Source organism: Miscanthus floridulus, chromosome 12 (genome assembly GCF_019320115.1).
Source record: "Miscanthus floridulus cultivar M001 chromosome 12, ASM1932011v1, whole genome shotgun sequence".
Taxonomy (NCBI): domain Eukaryota; kingdom Viridiplantae; phylum Streptophyta; class Magnoliopsida; order Poales; family Poaceae; genus Miscanthus; species Miscanthus floridulus.
The window spans coordinates 42,011,875-42,029,127 of record NC_089591.1 but is presented as its reverse complement, the minus strand read 5'-3'; the positions used below and the strand labels follow the sequence as shown (position 1 = coordinate 42,029,127).

The following is a 17,253-nucleotide window of genomic DNA, read 5'->3' as shown; positions in this document are numbered from 1 at the left end:
TCCAAGTTCAAGCATTTGATCATCACCTTGCTATCACCATTGTCATGATCTTCGTCATTGCTTCATCACTTGGAGTAGTGCTACCTATCTCATAATCACTTTGATAAACTAGGTTAGCACTTAGGGTTTCATCAATTAACCAAAACCAAACTAGAGCTTTCACCCTTGACTCCTCTAACACCCACGGTCACAGGAGCAGAAAATGGCGCATGCAAATGCGGACCCTGCGCTCCGCGAGTGGTCGTATGCGCTCACATGTGCTGACCGTGGAAAGGACGGGTGCTAGCCCTGTGACTACAACACGCGTCCCTCTATTTTTTTCTTGGTTATCACGCCACGCCGATCAGTCCGTCCGGATGAACATCCTCAAGCAAGCATTACCGATAAGTATTTGCCTATGTGCCTGCCAAAATAATCTGGGCACTTTAGGTGAAAAAGGCATACACAATCATAAAAAATACATATGTGAAACATATATGTTTATACTCCCTCCATTCCAAATTATAAGTCGCTTTAACTTTTTCAATACATTCATTTTGCTATACATCTAGATATAATATATATCTAGATACATAGCAAATTCTATGTACCAAAAAAGTCAAAACGACTTATAATTTAGAATAGAGGAAGTATTATAAAACCAGCCGAGGGTTTCGCATGTCGAAATGAGCGTGGTGACCCTGAATTTGACCCAACTCTAGCATCAGAAGATGAATTAGTAGGTAGCAAAACAAGAGATGTCTTACACTTCCTATTTTTTATAGGCCGAGCAGATCCATCATATATGTTTTGCACACAAAGCATAAACACAATTTCTCGCAGGTCACCCATTTGCATCACAACAAATGTTTCCCAGCTCCCGCAAGGATCACAAACCACCGCACCAGCGTGACCCACCGATTTTCACAGAATCCCAGCCACAAACTGCCATTAATAAGCACTAGACGGCATCGAAAAGTCTCAAATCATGAGTTACATTTATTCATCACCCATAAGGTAGCAGGTATATCGACATCTCAACTCACAAGACTGTCATTATCTGGTATGACTTATGCCCAACGATTTCGATCAACAACAATTACATTCACAGCAATGAAGGTGCGCACATCACTCAGCAGCCTTTCCTTTCCGGCGATTGCTACCACCTGCTGAGGCTCCGGTGCCTCCGGTCTCCACCAGGTAGCAGACCATGGAGTCCACGTCCTCGCCGAATATGCTGTAGGCCTCCATGACCTGGATGTAGCTGAAGCCCATTGCCAGGAGCAACTGCATGCTGCGAGTCAGTACAGTGTCTGGGAGCACAAAGTAGTCCTCGCTGCCTCTATCTGCTCCAGCAACTGAACGGGAGGAACCACTAACTGCAGAACAGCAAAACATGCCAGTTTCAAGCAAACTGATTGGCGGTACACTTAAGACTTCTCAAAATGCCCCAAAAAAAAGGCGGTCTTACTTGCAGCAGATGAAGATGGCTCTGCCCCTGATGTCGATGACTCCCTAATGTTAAGCTTTTTCTCCTTGGCCAGATATTCTGAACGCGAGGCCTCCATCACCATCCGTTCTATTTCCCTCTCTGTTAACTCCAGATCGGAGTAGAATCGCCCTTCCGCCAAAAGTGCCTGACATTGCCAAAACAATAATTAACTTTATGTCATGACATTCTTAGATGATAGGCTTGTTTGATTTGTCAGAATATCAGGATGGCAAGAACACATGGAAATCACTTGCAGTACTTACATTCTCAATTTGCTGGTCTTGCTGAGCTTTTATTGCAGCCTTCACCTGGTCCCTGTCAACATTATTGGTCTACAAAAAAAAAGGAAATGAAAAGATTATTTAACAAGGCCACCAACCTGACACAGTAAACCGTTATGATTGACAACATAACCATTTATATCCAGAAAATGACTAAATGTGTACTGACTACTACATGCAGACAAAGAAAAGGTTCAGTGAAGTAAAGAATTACCCCTCTAAGGGAGCTAAATCCAAGGCCTGCCCCAACTGTCTGTCGGCGGGGATCAACCACTGAATTGTAATGATTACCATGATGGTAACTTAACCTAATTGGAGGAACGTCTGTGTTATAGCTTCCTTGAAAAATGTTAATGGGCTCTGCGATAACAGCAAACATGTTAAAGAGCTGATACTGGCTAGCATTAAACAATGAGCAACAAGGATAAAAAATCTTCAAATGCTTGAGCAAAGTTTACCTGCACTGTAGGAATATATGTGAATGGGACGATTGTACATCTCTGCAAATGCCTGGATCTCAACATTGTTGCCATAAACCTTAAAGAATTGAACAACCAATTAAGATAAGAGCTTTGAAATGAAATGGCCAACAATGCTAAATTTCCCCTTTTAGAATTTCCTATTCTGTTAGGTCATATTATAAAGGCAGCTGCTCACTGTATCCAATTAAGCGCTTATTTAATATCGCTGAAAGGTTTCCAAAGGACAAAATCAATGCTCTGTTGCATGTAGGCATGTATTAGTAAATATTAATGCAGATCCAAATAGGTCCACGATGCATAACAAAAAAAAAGGTCCACGATGCTTGACAGGGGACAAGAAAGCACCAGGAGAAGAAAAAAATTATGTACAACAGTTGTTTGACCAAAAAACTATAGGTTTTACATCTCACAAGGTTATATAAAAGAACTGCACACAATCACATCATAACACCACCATATAAGGTTACCCACACTGAATTAGATTGTTGTGGAAAGAAAATGAACTTATAAAGAGGTGGGAACCAAATAATTTGCATTGCATATATTTAGTAACTAACCTTATCTCTCCTTTTCCTCTTACAGTATAATGTAAAACTTTCAGTTATGAACTGAGAGAAATGATCCCGTTCCCTTTCCTGAAAATGGAATAGAAAACAGCGATGAGTGTTTCGACTGCATGGATAACAGAGTAACGGATAATGAGAATTCATGGTAATGCATGCAGAGAGATATCTAGTTACATTAAGGATGAAATGATCAGAAACGATATTACAAATACGAAACAATCGGAAATGATATCATAAATTTGAAAAATGATTTGGAAACAATTAAGATTATCCGCGTCATTTTCATCTCCTACCACATATAATACACGCTCAGATATTCAAATTTGGAGAAGAAAACACTTGTTCCTTTTTACAACCTAGTAGACCCACATTGACAATAATGTTTGGTCACATAGAAAGACATAAGAATCCTTACTGCTTAATGATTCCATCACATACCAAATGGCTGACTATCAAAGCAGACAAGTGGGCAAATAACACAAAAAACTGAAGTGGAGACGAATCAAGACAGGAAAAGATGGATATGCCATACACGCCCATACGTTGAGGCTTGAGTTGGGACTTTCTTTGTTAACTCAAGACAGAAGATTCATAGGATTTAGCAAGGTTTTGCATCGTTTTTACACAAAAATATAGTAATATATAATATTCTTAATATGCCAAAAGGTAACGAAAATAGCAGAAACTTTTTTCTGGGAACGGGCATAACCCCAATTTTGTAATGGCTCATCCATGCCCTACCTAGATTTTGGGTCAAGTTGCGGGAAACCACCTCTGCAAACATCCGTGCCCTATCTAGATTAGAGCTGGAGCCGGTTAACCAGCCAGGCAGAAATCATTACTTGCTATCAGTTGGAAGCATTGAACCAGGTGGCAACCATTTTCATAACAGTCTGATTGCAAACTTGGTCGTCTCAACTCTCAACTTCTCAGCGCACTGTTTACCTCACATCAATTGTGTCTCACGAGTCACCAAGGTTATTAAGGCAGTACGGCGAAGCGCGGCGAGCCACCCCCTTCTAAATGCCTAGGCGTTTAAAGCACGCGGCGAGGCGACGCCATACAAACATCTTAACATATAATACCTAATATTGTCAATTCTTAGCATGTAATACCAATATACCATATTAAATAGTGCTACTAAGTACTAGTGCACAACATAAAGTAGCAAAATAACAAATCTAAAATCCCTCATCTCTCAACAGTAATAAATTAGTCTCTCATCTCTCAACAGAGTACCAGACATGCACTCACACACAAGCATAAGCAGAACTGCAGAACAGAGCAGCCTAGTAGTGTAGAGGAAGGAGGGGGCAGGAAGAGCAAAGGAGGGGGCAGAGAGCAAAGAAAGAAGCAGAGCAGAGCAAAGGAATGAGCAATGCAGAGCAGAGCAAAGGAATGAGCAAAGCACAGCAGAGCAGAGGAAGGATGGGGAAGGAAGAGCAAACAGGGGAGAAAAAAGAAGAAAAAATGAGCAGAAGGCGGTGGAGGCATCGCGAATCAAGGAGAAGGAGCCAGGGTCATGGATGGAGGTGCGCAGGTGCCACCGCCAGGTTCGAAGTGCTCAGCTGCCGGGTTCCGGGTGCTCCGCCGCCTTCTTCTCTTTCCCTCTCTCCTCTCTTTCCCTCCCACTCTCAAATGGCGGGGATTCCAGATTAGGCACCTCCTGGTAAAGGAGTAGGCACGTGAATCCCTCTCATTTCCCCCCGCGCACCCTTCCTTTTCTGCTCGCGTGCGATGCCTTTTCCTCCTACACGCCCGTTCTTCCACGTGCGACGCCTTTTCCTCCCTCGCGTGGCACCTTTTTCTCCCGCGTGTTCGGCGTCCGTCCGACGCCTTGGCGGGTGAGGCGACGCCATAAGCACAGAAGCCACGGCAAGCCCGACAGCTCACATGGAAAATCGCCCAGACGGCTAGGCGACAACTAGACGACGCCTTAAGAAACTTGCGAGTCACGACAGCGTAAAAACTAATGAAGCTAAGGATTTAACGTTCATAAATAAGTGCAATATATTAAGACGGCTTGCAAAAATGGCAAGACATGTCAGAACTTTGATATTAATTTCTTAATTAAAAGCACTGGGTAAGCAAAAGATTGTCCTAATAACAAGATATAAACTAGACGATTACTGCTGGATGCATAGACGAAACCTACCATATAATCAACACACATCTGCCTAGCCATGTCATAAGCTTCTGCATCTCCATAAACTTGATCAGAAACAGCTCTGAATAGACAGTTCCCGTCTTTGGCCATCTTTCTGATTTCCAACCCTTTCACTCGCCTTAGGTCATGCTCAAACATACGCTCCCTTTCCTGAGGCACAAAATAAATTAGATGAGAAGTTGCGAAAAATATGATCATACAATATTAAACTGACTCGTGTACACAACATAAACCGTTACTATATAAGCGAGAAAAAAAAAGAGCTTTCTTGACCAAGAGCTGTGCCTTCCTATGTTCACACTTCACACACACAAAAAAAAGTAGCTAAAATAAGAACAATGCTTCTGTTATCTGACACCAGGAGGAAATATAAAATTCATATTCAAATTATCATCATACACATAGAAAACACAGCCAAGCTACCTAGGAGCATATTGTCTAACTACGAGGATGCTAAACATCTAGAATTATATACAATAAATGGTGATGAATATAGTACTGCTGTAAATGTCATAGGAGGCATTAAAGCTCATATAAAAAGCAAAACATGAAATGAAAATCATACCGAATCATCATAACTTGAGGGGTAACAGGGGCCCTGTTCATCAGCACTATTGTAACCTTCGCCATCAACGAGTGACCTAGGCGAAGAAGGCCGAGAACCTGAAGCAGATGTCCGGGCTGCCACTGGTGGCCAAACTACTGGCCTTCTTGAAGATCCAATCCGCACACTATTCGAACTTCCAGGCCCCATTCTCCGCAACCCATTATTCCCCAACAATGGTTTTGGTGGTGGAGCTGGCGGTGGCGGTGGGTGCGATGCTGCACCCGCCATCTGTGATGAACTAGTGCCTGACGGCACAGAATCTCCATGTTCAATCTGATCAGGGATCTGGAGCCCTATCAGTTCCTCTACTAAGAAAGTGGGGTTGATTACATTAGAGTCATCCTTAGGAGGCTTGTCCCTGGCAGCCCTCTCCTCTGCGGAGCTCGAGCTCTCTGAAATGGTGTCGTCCGCCCTCAAAGGCTTATTGCTGCTACTGCTGTTCTCGCTGCCCTCATTTAAATACTCAGTTGTATCATCTATGGCCAATAGCTCCGGCAGATGTGGCTGAGGTTGCAGCAGCAACTCCTCCTCCCGGGCAGCTGCTGTCGGCTGCTGCGCTGGCTGCGAGCCCGAGCGACCGGAGCTGGACGAGGAGCCGGTGGTCCCGCGCTGCACGAAGATCCTCGTCATCTCCCGCCAGGGTCGTCCTCAGCGTCGAGCATGGGGGTTTGAGCTGAAACCCCAATCTTCCTAGAAAATTAGCTACACTCGCACCTTAGCTTTCCAATCCCTCGCGTCAACTGAGGTCGATCGAACTCGCGGGCGTTGTCGAAGATGAAAATCCCATCCGACCAAATTAGGGTTCCTTACCAACGAAGGAAATTCCAAGCCCGGGTTGATCTCCACTCCGACGCCAATCCAATAACAGTGGAGGAGGGGACGGAGGAGGTGGACGGCCGCGCCAGAGATGGCTGCGAGGTGAGAGCTCCTTCCGTGCTTCGAGGGTGGGAGAAGGCTGGTGGCGGGTTCGGCGGCGCTGGCGAAGGAGAGGACGATGGTGCGTGTGAGTGTGATGTTTTGAGGTTTAGGCGTCAAGCACTAGGGAGTAGGGCCGGCCTGGGCCGTGTTAGGCCTCAACCCGACCCAATATTTTTTAGCCTCAACTTTTGAAGATTAGAGCAACACAGCAGATAAGCGAAAATGGATTCTCAGAGCAACTTCCAAGAGTTTCTTTATATACATCCACTTTATCAGAAACTACGTGCCTCACGAGTTGCCGCAGGATTTTCTTTAAAATAAATCTGTTATATACGTAGCATTACTATGTGGTATTTTATATACTGTGTATATATATGAGAATTTGACTTACGTGTTATTTTGTTGTATCAGATCCGGTAAAAAATCAGTAAGCTAACAGAAAAAAAACTAATATAATATTTAATAATATTATAGAGGAATAGGTGGTAAAAGTATTGCACGTGATAGAAATGATGTGGATATTTTTTATAATTAATAAGAGATGATATGAATTTAGTGGAGAATGATGTCTACACTTTGCATGAAAAAGATAGGACATCAAGTTGGGTCATTTAGTGGGGAATACTATTGAGTTTTCCACTTAGGCTCTCTTTCATTGAATGGCCAACGCCCTGTTTGGTTGGCTGGTTCGTATCGTTGCTGGTTCGTTTATGTGAGAGAGAAGTACTACTGGCTGGTTCTGATAAACAGTGTTTTTGTGAGAGGGCTGGCCAGCCAGCCCAGCGATCACGCTGCAAAACTTTGATGCCATATATATATCTATCTACTACTAATTAGATACTCCATCCGTTTTTAAGTGTCACATTTGGTTTGTCCTAAGTTAAACATTGCAATCTTTAACAGCCATTTTTAAAAATCTTATAGTTTGACAATATATGAATTATATATTATGATAGTATTTCTCGTAATAATCTAAAAAAATTAAATCTTATGACATGAAACTATATAATTTTTTTGAAATCAATGGTCAAAGATACACACGTTTGACTTAGGACAAACCAAATGTGACACTTAAAAAAGACGGAGTATATGTGCCGAGTTAGGTAGCTAGGACAGGGACAATGTCGATGGCAAAAAGTGACGTCCCGCCACCGACACACGAAGCAAGCCAAGAGAAACCGTGTGAGCAGATCCTGAGCTCTCTCTGGACTTAGGAAGACACCGGACTGGATGGTCGTGACCTAGGGCGTGTCAGTCAATTTGACCCTAATTGACAAGGAGACAAAATTGATCGGTAATTTAAGGTGGAACATGCCAGTATTTGTCCAGACAGTTCTAAATGTGCGGCTAAGTAGCTGATTAAATAAGGCAATCGACTATAAAGTTGATATCCATCATGTTCATGATGCATGATAAGCAAAAATGAGCATATCGGCAATTATCATTTACTCAATTGCATAGATCTGACTTAGCTGATGATCACGAAAACATGCTAAAGATGTAAAAAGATAGGTGTGAGAGCATTCATATTAATTGAGAAACATATTAGCTTTTCACAAAGGTAAAAACAAGTAAAATCGTAGGAATAACCAATATATATTCTCAATGGGCAAGCTATCGGCTAAAACAGCCGATTCCAGTGAAAGAAGACTCGCAACATGCAAATACTCAACTATTATACGTGGATAAATCCACACACCTATCGAATCTAACCTATTATCTCTAATAGTGGGGTTCGTGCCGGACCGATGCATCCATGATAAAGATAACAGATTAAATCTTCAAAGAATATGAATCTATAAGCGCTTAATGGAACCACGAAAACATGTTACGATCGTGAAAAGCACAAGCGATCGGCTAAATAGCCGATGTAGATATAGCATGTAGCCAGAGACTATGTTTGACCATAAGCAAGATTTACTACCTGATGATTTTCCAATCTATAGTGCAACAGTGGGGGTTGACCGGATCGATGACAGCCATAATAGCAGTTCTAGACCAGATTTCATCAACTAGCAAGTATATCTAAGGTTAAACATGCCTTGACCACATGCTATCTTCGATCAAGATTGGATTAAAGCAGATGAGCTATCCGAAACCATCATCACAGCAAGGTATAAATGGGGTAAAGCAACTAGATGATTTAAAGAGATATAAAGTCGATTTGTTTCAATCTTAATCGAGCAAGGGGTGATTTTGTTATAAATAGTAAGGGTACTAATTATAACAAGATTGATAACTAGCAAATCTATTAAAAACGGCAAGGAAACCCTAACAATCTTAATAGATTTAGCAGATAACTAATCCGTATCAAAATTTGTATGAGATACGAGCCGGACCGATGCAACCGTACAAATTTTGATAAGAATCGAAGGTAACTTGTATATATAATTGTAAGAGATATGAGCCGGACCAATGCAACCTTACAATTAATTGATGATAACTAACTTATATCAAGCTTGTAAGAGGTCAGACCTAACCGATGCAGCCTTACAAATAAAATATAAGTCGTGACAGATACTCACAGACAAACCAGAGGTTGGACTTAATCGATGGCAGCCCTACTTGCCATAAAACTCGCTGAAATCTACTCTACTCCTACTCCTAAGGGGTGGCGTAAGCCAAAAGGTAAAGGTACTAATTTTTGAATGATCGTGGAGATGTCTGTTGCAATAGCTGGGGTTCAATATTTATACCCGAGGCTTTACTACGAGTCCTGGTCAAACAAAACTGATCACAAAAACATAGAAAAGAAAACAAAACATCCTAATTTAAGATAACTTGAACTCCAAACTTACCCTTCCATAGAGTTCGTCATGTTTTCTTGATCCCGAACAATGCTGCACTCATCATGGCTCTTTTCTCGGTGCATTCTGAATTATGGGGTCTCATGCAACGAACCAAATTCTGAATGCAACGAACCAAATTCTGGTGTCAACACATGCCCCCCAATTTCAGGATAAAATGATTTTATTCTAAAATTTTCATTGGTACCATCTTTGGAAGTTACTGGCACGCCTTTACTGGAGACTGAGAGAACTGCTCTAGGCCTGCTGGTTCTGTTCTATCACTTCATGTTTTCTGTCATTTGTAAGCTTCACAGGCATGCCATTCTTTTGCCGCCATCCCACATTCAAAGGCTTCACGGGCGCACTATTGGTTCATGGGCGTCTGTACTCAACTCCCCTGATGAGCATAAATATCGGCCCGACTCCACCCAAAAATCTTAAGCTTCGACCATGCTCCCTTCACCTCTATTCTTTCGAGCACTTCCAGTTTTGTTGGATTCTCCATGGACCATTGCTTCATCGTGAAAGTCTTTCACGGCCAGAAGAATTCTTGTGTTTAGGGCAATTGTGTCACCCATTTTAGCGCCTTGTCAAGCAAGGGAATCGGCCGCCGCGGCTAGAAGAATTCTTGTGATATCACTAAAGTCTTCTCACCATCAGTATGAGGCTGTTCCAGTATTTGCAAGGGCTCGAATGTGTGGACACCTTCCCCTTGTTTGCTCTGTCTATGCCAAGAAGCCTGTGAAATAAACCAGCGCATTTTTATAGGCCTATTACCTTTTCCCCCTAATGCTACATCTATCTTTTAGCCGATATGATCTTTGTCCATGTTTCTTTGGCTTTGTGGGATCTAGACTCCCTTCAATCCAATGAAGCTTTCTTAGGCAGGTTAGTTGGTTCTAGGTGTAATATTCTTTGTAACAAACCTCCAGGATTCGGGGTGCCTATGATTATGGAAAGCAATAGATTTGGAATTTCATCCGTCGCACTCCCTAACTCTTCGCAGACTGTCTCCTTGATCTTTGGAACAATGATCTGTTTCCATAACTGATTCTAATCTCATAACCCCAAGGAGGTCTACCGTCGCATCCCCTAGGCTATAAATACGAGCCATGGTTGTGGACGAGAAACCAATCTACCATCTCTCAATCTCTTGTGCCACCTACGAACCGTTTCTTTCACTTTTAGATCCAAAATCACCATCTCTTCTCATAGAGATGGAGAATAGCAAGCGACCCACCGACGAGATCTCCGATGAGCTCGTGCCACCACACCCTCATGGTTCCTAAATGGATTGGCTCAATTTTTCATACGTGCAGGGCCAACTCGAATGGTGGCGTTTTCCCCCGTACGATCATTGGCTCCAACAGCGCGCAGATGGTGGCTCCAATAAGCTCGTCCTCGGAGCCCTCTGACTCTTACCGTGGGGACGACACTCATTGTCTTCTTCAGGAGAGAGATGAGACCCAGGCCTTGCACTCTAATGCGGTTCATGATCTTGGACGGATGGACTTTCATCTGAATGCGATGAAGGACGCCCTTACCATCTCAGAGAATAGGGCCAACACCGTCCAAATGAGGTTGGCCGAGGCCGAGGCTAGAATCACAGGTGAGATCTCTTACGACGACCCTTATCTTCACAATCCTGATTTTATAGACTTCTGACTGCTCTTTCTCTAAATTTACTAGCCTTGTCAGCGTAGTTGGAAAGTCTCCAATTAGCTACAGACTATGCTGCTCAATGAGTCAACGCCAGGGGCGCCGTACCGGTGGTTCGCCTGCATGATGTTCCAAATCGTGCTAGGGAGATCGCTCTTCATGGTTGTTGATATTTATTAACGTGTCACTTGGTTGAAATACTTAGCCACCTATAATAAACCTATATCTCCTAGAATAACTAGGTTGTCATCCCTAGTATGAATGTAAGAGATATGTTTGGATACTACCTAGAATAATATTAAGCAGTTATTACTAATACAAGGGACTAGAGATAATACATATATATATACATATATATATATATATATATATATATATATATATATATATGAATACAAAGTATCTACAAGCGCACAAATAATTATACCGTTGTAGCATTTTACCCAAGAGTATTCCAGGGTTGTCAATTTATATTTTATCACTGGAAAGGGATGTCTTATATAGAAATATGATGATCACTTGCACATGCAATGGAGAGTTAACCATATATGATCCATTTACTCATAATAGGGATAAGTCATAAGATAAATGATAATGAATGATAGATAACAAGTCGTATATAACGTAATTCACTTAGAGCACTCCCCATCTGTGGCATTAGCATGGATGTCGGCATTCGGATTCACCGACTAGTAAATTTGTGTGTTTGCGCATCGGGTTTTGGATGGTGTGCTCAAAAGACATGGGGTTTATACTGGTTCGGGCCGAATGTCCCTACATCCAGTTCGTGGCTGCTCGTGTTATTGGCACCAAGTTTGTAGTAGGGGGTTACAAACGATCGAGAGAGGGAGCGGGTCCCAAGTCTCTTTGGGTTCGAATGAAGTTGGAGTACACTACATGTGCTATGTTGCGTTTTTGTGGGCTCGTTGGTTCGATCGATCAGTCGATGCCCCCTCTGGGGTGCCTGGCCTTCCTTTTATAAACTAAGGGAAGGACCTAGGGTACAAGAGAGAAAGAGAGAGAGAGAGAGAGAAAACGGTGGTACAACTACTGTCTGGCGCTGCCCTTCTCCTCCGCGGGCGAATCCTGTAGGCCCTGTTGTCGATAGTGAAAGTACGTAGGCGGCGTCTCTCCTCTCCCTGACGCGTGGTATGGGAAGATCTCATGTCAGGGGTGGCTCGAGAACCAAGTGGTACAGCGCCAGTCCGCCTGACACTGTTGGAGACATGGGTGTCGAGATGCAACTTTCCGGAGGCCGCCAGTCGCATCGGAGTCCACCAGGGCCCTCCCTAGTATTAGGACATGATTTCGGTCCTGTACCCCATATCCAGGGCGGTCATGCGTGGTGGAGGACTGGTGGTACAGTGCTGTCTTGTTGGAGTGTCAAATCCGCATGTCTTGGGTAGTTAATGCGGTGTTAATCCTGCTCCTGGGTCTTATCCTCTGCATGGGGCGATCTGACCCCAGGGGTCGGACGACACGGAGATCTTGTCCTTGGGCGAGATGGGGCCCGAATCCTCGAGGTTGGACGAGGTAAGGCCCGTGCCCCTGGGGTCGAGCGAGGCGAGAGTCCATGCCCCTTGGGCGAGATGGGGCCCGAGTCCTCGAGGTCAGACGAGGCGGGGCCCATGACCCCAGGGTCAGGCGAAGCGGGGCCTAAGTTCTCGAGGTCAGATGAAGAGAGGCCCGTGACCCTAGGGTCGGGCCCCCCAAGGTCGGACGGGACGGGATCCATGCACTCGAAGTTGGGTGAAGCAGGGCCCAAGTTCTCGAGGTCGGACAAAGAGAGGCCTATGACCCCAGGGTCGGGCGAGGTGTGGCCTGTGCCCCCCGGGGTAGGACAGGACGGGATCCGTGCCCTCGAAGTCGGGCGGGATGGGTCCCATGCCCTATGGAGTTGGCAGGGGACGTCGTGCTATTCTCAACCTTGGGTTGGTTCAAGGTTAGTGGTAGTAATCCCGAGACTGTTGAATACCCTGATATTTATATCCGATAGTAGCCCCCGAGCCTTTGGAGGAGTGGGACACTCCTTCAGAGGCTTTTTGAGGTGGTTTATTATTCATTCTGCGACCGCGTGTTTGGTCTCTTCGCGATGCCGAGCCCCCATGCGTAGCAGGGGTCCGGTCGAGGGTCGTTTCGTCTTGTGATCGCTATCCCTCGTGCGTTCATTTGTTAGAACGAAGGGGTTGAGCCATACCATGCTTTTCCTCATTGGACGAAGCACGGTGCTCGATGAGTTGCTAACGGGCTTATTTGAGTGGAGCCCCGGCATCCCCTTTACAGGGGGCCGGTTTGAGGTTAGCTGGTGACCGACTCCAAATTCTTGGTGGCTGGTTCATATAGTTCTCAGGTCTGTTCAGCCGGTCCCGAAGGCTCGCTGCCTCCCTTCGAGGTAAACCATGAACCATGCATCATCCAAGACTCAAAACGAGGGTTGGGACAACCGTGGCGCTCTGCGTGGCTCGGGTACTGGCCGCTAGCGGGCCTGTCCTTAGCCTCCCCTTACTCTTAAGGTGCCCTAGAGCGGCTGCGAACCCACTAGTGGGCCAACCTTCGAACTCCTGGGTGGTTAATGGGGGGTAGGGGCGTTTTTAGCCCCGTATCCCACTTACCTGCGGCGACCCGTTGTAGGGTCGAGATGGCGGACTAGAGGGGGGGTGAATAGTCTTTTCTAAAATTAAACGTGTCGGCTAACCGAAACAAGTGCAGAATTAAGACGATCGGTCTAGCCAAGACTACACCCCTCTATCTATGTTCTCTAGCACCTTCCAAAGATACTAATTAAGCAACAAAGGTGCCGGGCTAGCTAGAGCTCACCTAACCAAATCTAGAAGCAAGGTCACACAAACCTATGCCGCTAGTACTTCAAGCAATAAGGGAGCTCCTACACAAGCTAGTAAGCAAAAGCACAAAGCCACCTAAGCTTACTAGCAATGCTCAATAACAAGGCAACCAATGCTAAATTAGAGAGCGCAATTACTTAGCTACACAAACTAAGCCAAGTGACTAACAAGGTTACACAAACCTAATTAGCCACACAAAGGAGCTACTTCTATGCTACACAAGCAAGAAGGTAACTAGTAAGCTACACAAGCTAATTAGTTACAAGAGCAACTACACAAGCACAATGTATTATGAAAGTAAATACAAGCTTGTATAACGAGGATGCAAACCAACGGGAAGAATAAGGTTGACACGATGATTTTTCTCCCGAGGTTCATGTGTTTGCCAACACGCTACGTCCCCGTTGTGTCGACCGCTCACTTGGTGGTTCGGCGGCTAATTGGCATCACCCGCCAAGCCCACACATCAGGCATCGCAAGAACCTACCCCAAAAGTGAGGGTAGCTCAATGACATGCTCAACTAGAGTTGCTCTTCATGGCTCCCGCAGGGCGAGCACAATGCCCCTCACAAATCTCTTCTCCAGAGCACCGCACAAGCTTCTTGCGGGCTTCGACGGAGACCACCACCAAGCCATCTAGCTGGTGGCAACCTCCAAGAGTAACAAGCACCACCGACTTGCAACTCGATCACCTAGTGCCACTCGATGCAACCTCACGATGCAATCGCACTAGAATCGCTCTCTCACACAATCGAATGATCACAATCAAGTGTATGTGAGATGGAGGGCTCCCAAGCACTACTACACAAGCCACCAAGGCTCTAGTGTGCTCAGCTACCGGCCCAAGGCCGACTATGGCTTCTATTTATAACCCCATGAACAAATAGAGCTGTTACCCCTTCACTGGGCAAAAATCAGGACGACCGGATGCTCCGGTACGATCGACCGAACGCTAGACCTCAGCGTACGGTCGTGTGATGCTCGCCACGTGTCCCATTCTTCAAACGCTATTGGCAGGATCCTAATGGTCATCTATCGACTGGATGCTATAGCAACAACTGACCAGACGCAGCAACCCCAGCGTCTGGTCGTTTCCAGTAAGGTACCAGACATGACCAGATGCGTCCGGTCGATAGCGATCGGACGCAGCACCAGCGTCCAGTCACCTCCAGCAACACTGCTCTGCCTACGTCATCACACGTCACCTTGACTGGATGCACCCTGTCAGCATCCGGTCACTTCCAGCGCTAGCATTCGGTCGAAGACCGACGCCTGCCCGCTGACTGCCACTTCTGACCAGACGCTGGAACCCAGCGTCCAGTCACTACGTGACCAGTGTCCGGTCCAATCTGTGAGACCCTATCTTTTTGGAACAGGGCGTCGGTGGAGTTCTGAACCCTTCTCACCTCCATTTCATCGCCAAGTTGATCCACATCAACTCCAACTTCATCTCCTTTATAAATGTGCCAACACCACCAAGTGGACACCACCATGTGTATGTGTGTTAGCATTTTCACAAATCACTTTCCAAAGGATTAGCCACTCAACTTGCCACGCCACTCAATCCTAGCGATGATGCAAAGTTAGATCACTCGAGTGGCACTAGATGACCGATATGCAAACAAGTTTGCCCCTCTTGATAGTACGGCCATCTATCCAAAACCCGGTCATAAACTTCTCTACACACCTATGACCAGTGAAATGAAATGCCCTAGGTTATACCTTTGTCTTGCACATTCCATTCCATCTCCTCCAATGTCGATGCAACACATGCACCAACACAATCAACGATGATACGATCCACTTCATATCATCACATGATCATATTGGTTCATCGATCTTGACTTCACTTGCTTTTCACCGTTGCCTTTGTCCATCAGCGCCAAGTCTTGCTTAAGCTTCACCGCCATGTGGTCCATCGCTCCAAAGCCTTCAACTTGCCCTTCATGCTTGCAACCGGTCCATCAAGCCAAGTCTTGTCTTGATATTCTCCACCTTGATCACATGACACAATGTTATGTCTCATGTGCAATGAGCTCCTTCATCACATGTGTGAGCTTTGCAACATCTCCAAGCCATTTTCACCTTCATGGCATATGTTGCTCACATATATGTACCTATGGACTAATCACCTGTGTATCTCACATAAACACAATTAGTCCACCTAGGTTGTCACTCAATTACCAAAACCACACAAGGACCTTTCAATCTCCCCCTTTTTGGTAATTGATGACAACTCTACAAAGATATGAAAATTTAAGCTCTTTTGGATTCATGTTGCTTGCCCAAGCAATTTTACCATGTGACAATGATTTTGGACAAGTACCACAAACCCAAAATGGTAGTATTAGCTCCCCCTACATATGTGCTAGAGTGTTTGATTTGAAGCTCGCACATATGCATAGATTAAAATTGTGGGAGAGTAATTACTACAAAATGGTGCTAAGGTGTATAGAATAAACCTTTGAAGCGTGTACCAATTAGAGTTGCACCTTTAAGTTCATCCTTAGCACCATGGTTAGCTAGATATCACTTGGCAATAAAAGCACTAGATACCTTGTGAGATCAACATTAAAAGCAAGGTACTAGCATTACTTGAAAAGCATACCAAGTGTCTAGCTATCATCCTATGCATGCTAGTTAACAAATCATCATTCAAGTTCTACAACTAGCATACACCACATAAGCATGCATATTGAATTTAAAAGCTTATGCAATGCAAGCAAGCACATGAATATGCACATATCAAATGCAATCAATCAAAGTTCATGAGCTTGCTCTCCCTACTTGTGTGCTTCTCTTGTCCAAGAATTTTGATCCATCTCGTTTCTTCAATGTTGCTCCCTCTTTATCCATGTCCATGTCCAACCTCTACTTCTTTGAGCTTTCATATCTTATCTCTCTCCCTTGTACAATCTCAATCTCAAAGCTTTCATATCTTTGTACAATCTCTCCCCCTTTGTCATCAATTTCCATAAAAGGTGAGCTTCTCATTGATGCAAAGGTATACGTTTGGGGTAGATGGTTGAGGCTTGAATCTTGCATTTTTTTATGGACATCACTTGATTATTGGAATGACACCACTTGTAGATACCACTTGTAACTCATACCACTTGTATCTTGTGTAAGGTTTCTTGAGATACCACACATAGGATCTTTGATCTTGATACCAATTTGTGTGACACCTCCCCTATGTGATAGCATGGGTCATCCATTTGATACACTTGATTCTCTTGTAGGTGAGGGATGCATTCTTCATTTTATGATCACTTAAAGTTGAGGATCACTTGTGGAACCATTTTCTTGCATGATTGATATTATGTGTAGATGTGATATCACTTGAAAGAATCTTCTAGTATGGAACCACTTGTTGGATTTTTCAATAAAAACCATTTCTTGAACATTTGCTATCTTCACAAGTACCACTTATAGGATATCACTTGTGAGTTGATCTAGATATCATTTGTAGA

The 17,253-nt window shown here is 44.4% G+C and overlaps 1 protein-coding gene across 1 annotated transcript; it reads right to left on the bottom strand.

Moving 5' to 3' along the window:
• Positions 1 to 930: 930 nt before the first annotated feature.
• On the bottom strand, positions 931 to 6,616 carry LOC136497046 (OVARIAN TUMOR DOMAIN-containing deubiquitinating enzyme 6-like). The gene is made up of 8 exons (XM_066492833.1): positions 5,533 to 6,616; positions 4,956 to 5,117; positions 2,792 to 2,869; positions 2,211 to 2,289; positions 1,967 to 2,112; positions 1,735 to 1,803; positions 1,451 to 1,616; positions 931 to 1,358 (listed from the first exon to the last, which is right to left on the bottom strand). The coding sequence occupies exons 1-8, from the start codon at positions 6,202 to 6,204 to the stop codon at positions 1,108 to 1,110; spliced, it is 1,623 nt and encodes a 540-aa protein (XP_066348930.1). The 5' UTR covers positions 6,205 to 6,616; the 3' UTR covers positions 931 to 1,107.
• Between the last annotated feature and the right edge of the window lie 10,637 nt (positions 6,617 to 17,253).

What these genes read in the sequence shown, in the direction of transcription:
- LOC136497046 (XM_066492833.1), bottom strand. Translation starts at nt 6,204, where the DNA reads ATGACGAGGATCTTCGTGCAGCGCGGGACCACCGGCTCCTCGTCCAGC. An exon ending in CCTCAAGTTATGATGATTCG is followed by an intron (nt 5,118 to 5,532) that starts GTATGATTTTCA and finishes TTTGTGCCTCAG; the next exon opens with GAAAGGGAGCGTATGTTTGA. An exon ending in AAGACCAGCAAATTGAGAAT is followed by an intron (nt 1,617 to 1,734) that starts GTAAGTACTGCA and finishes TGGCAATGTCAG; the next exon opens with GCACTTTTGGCGGAAGGGCG.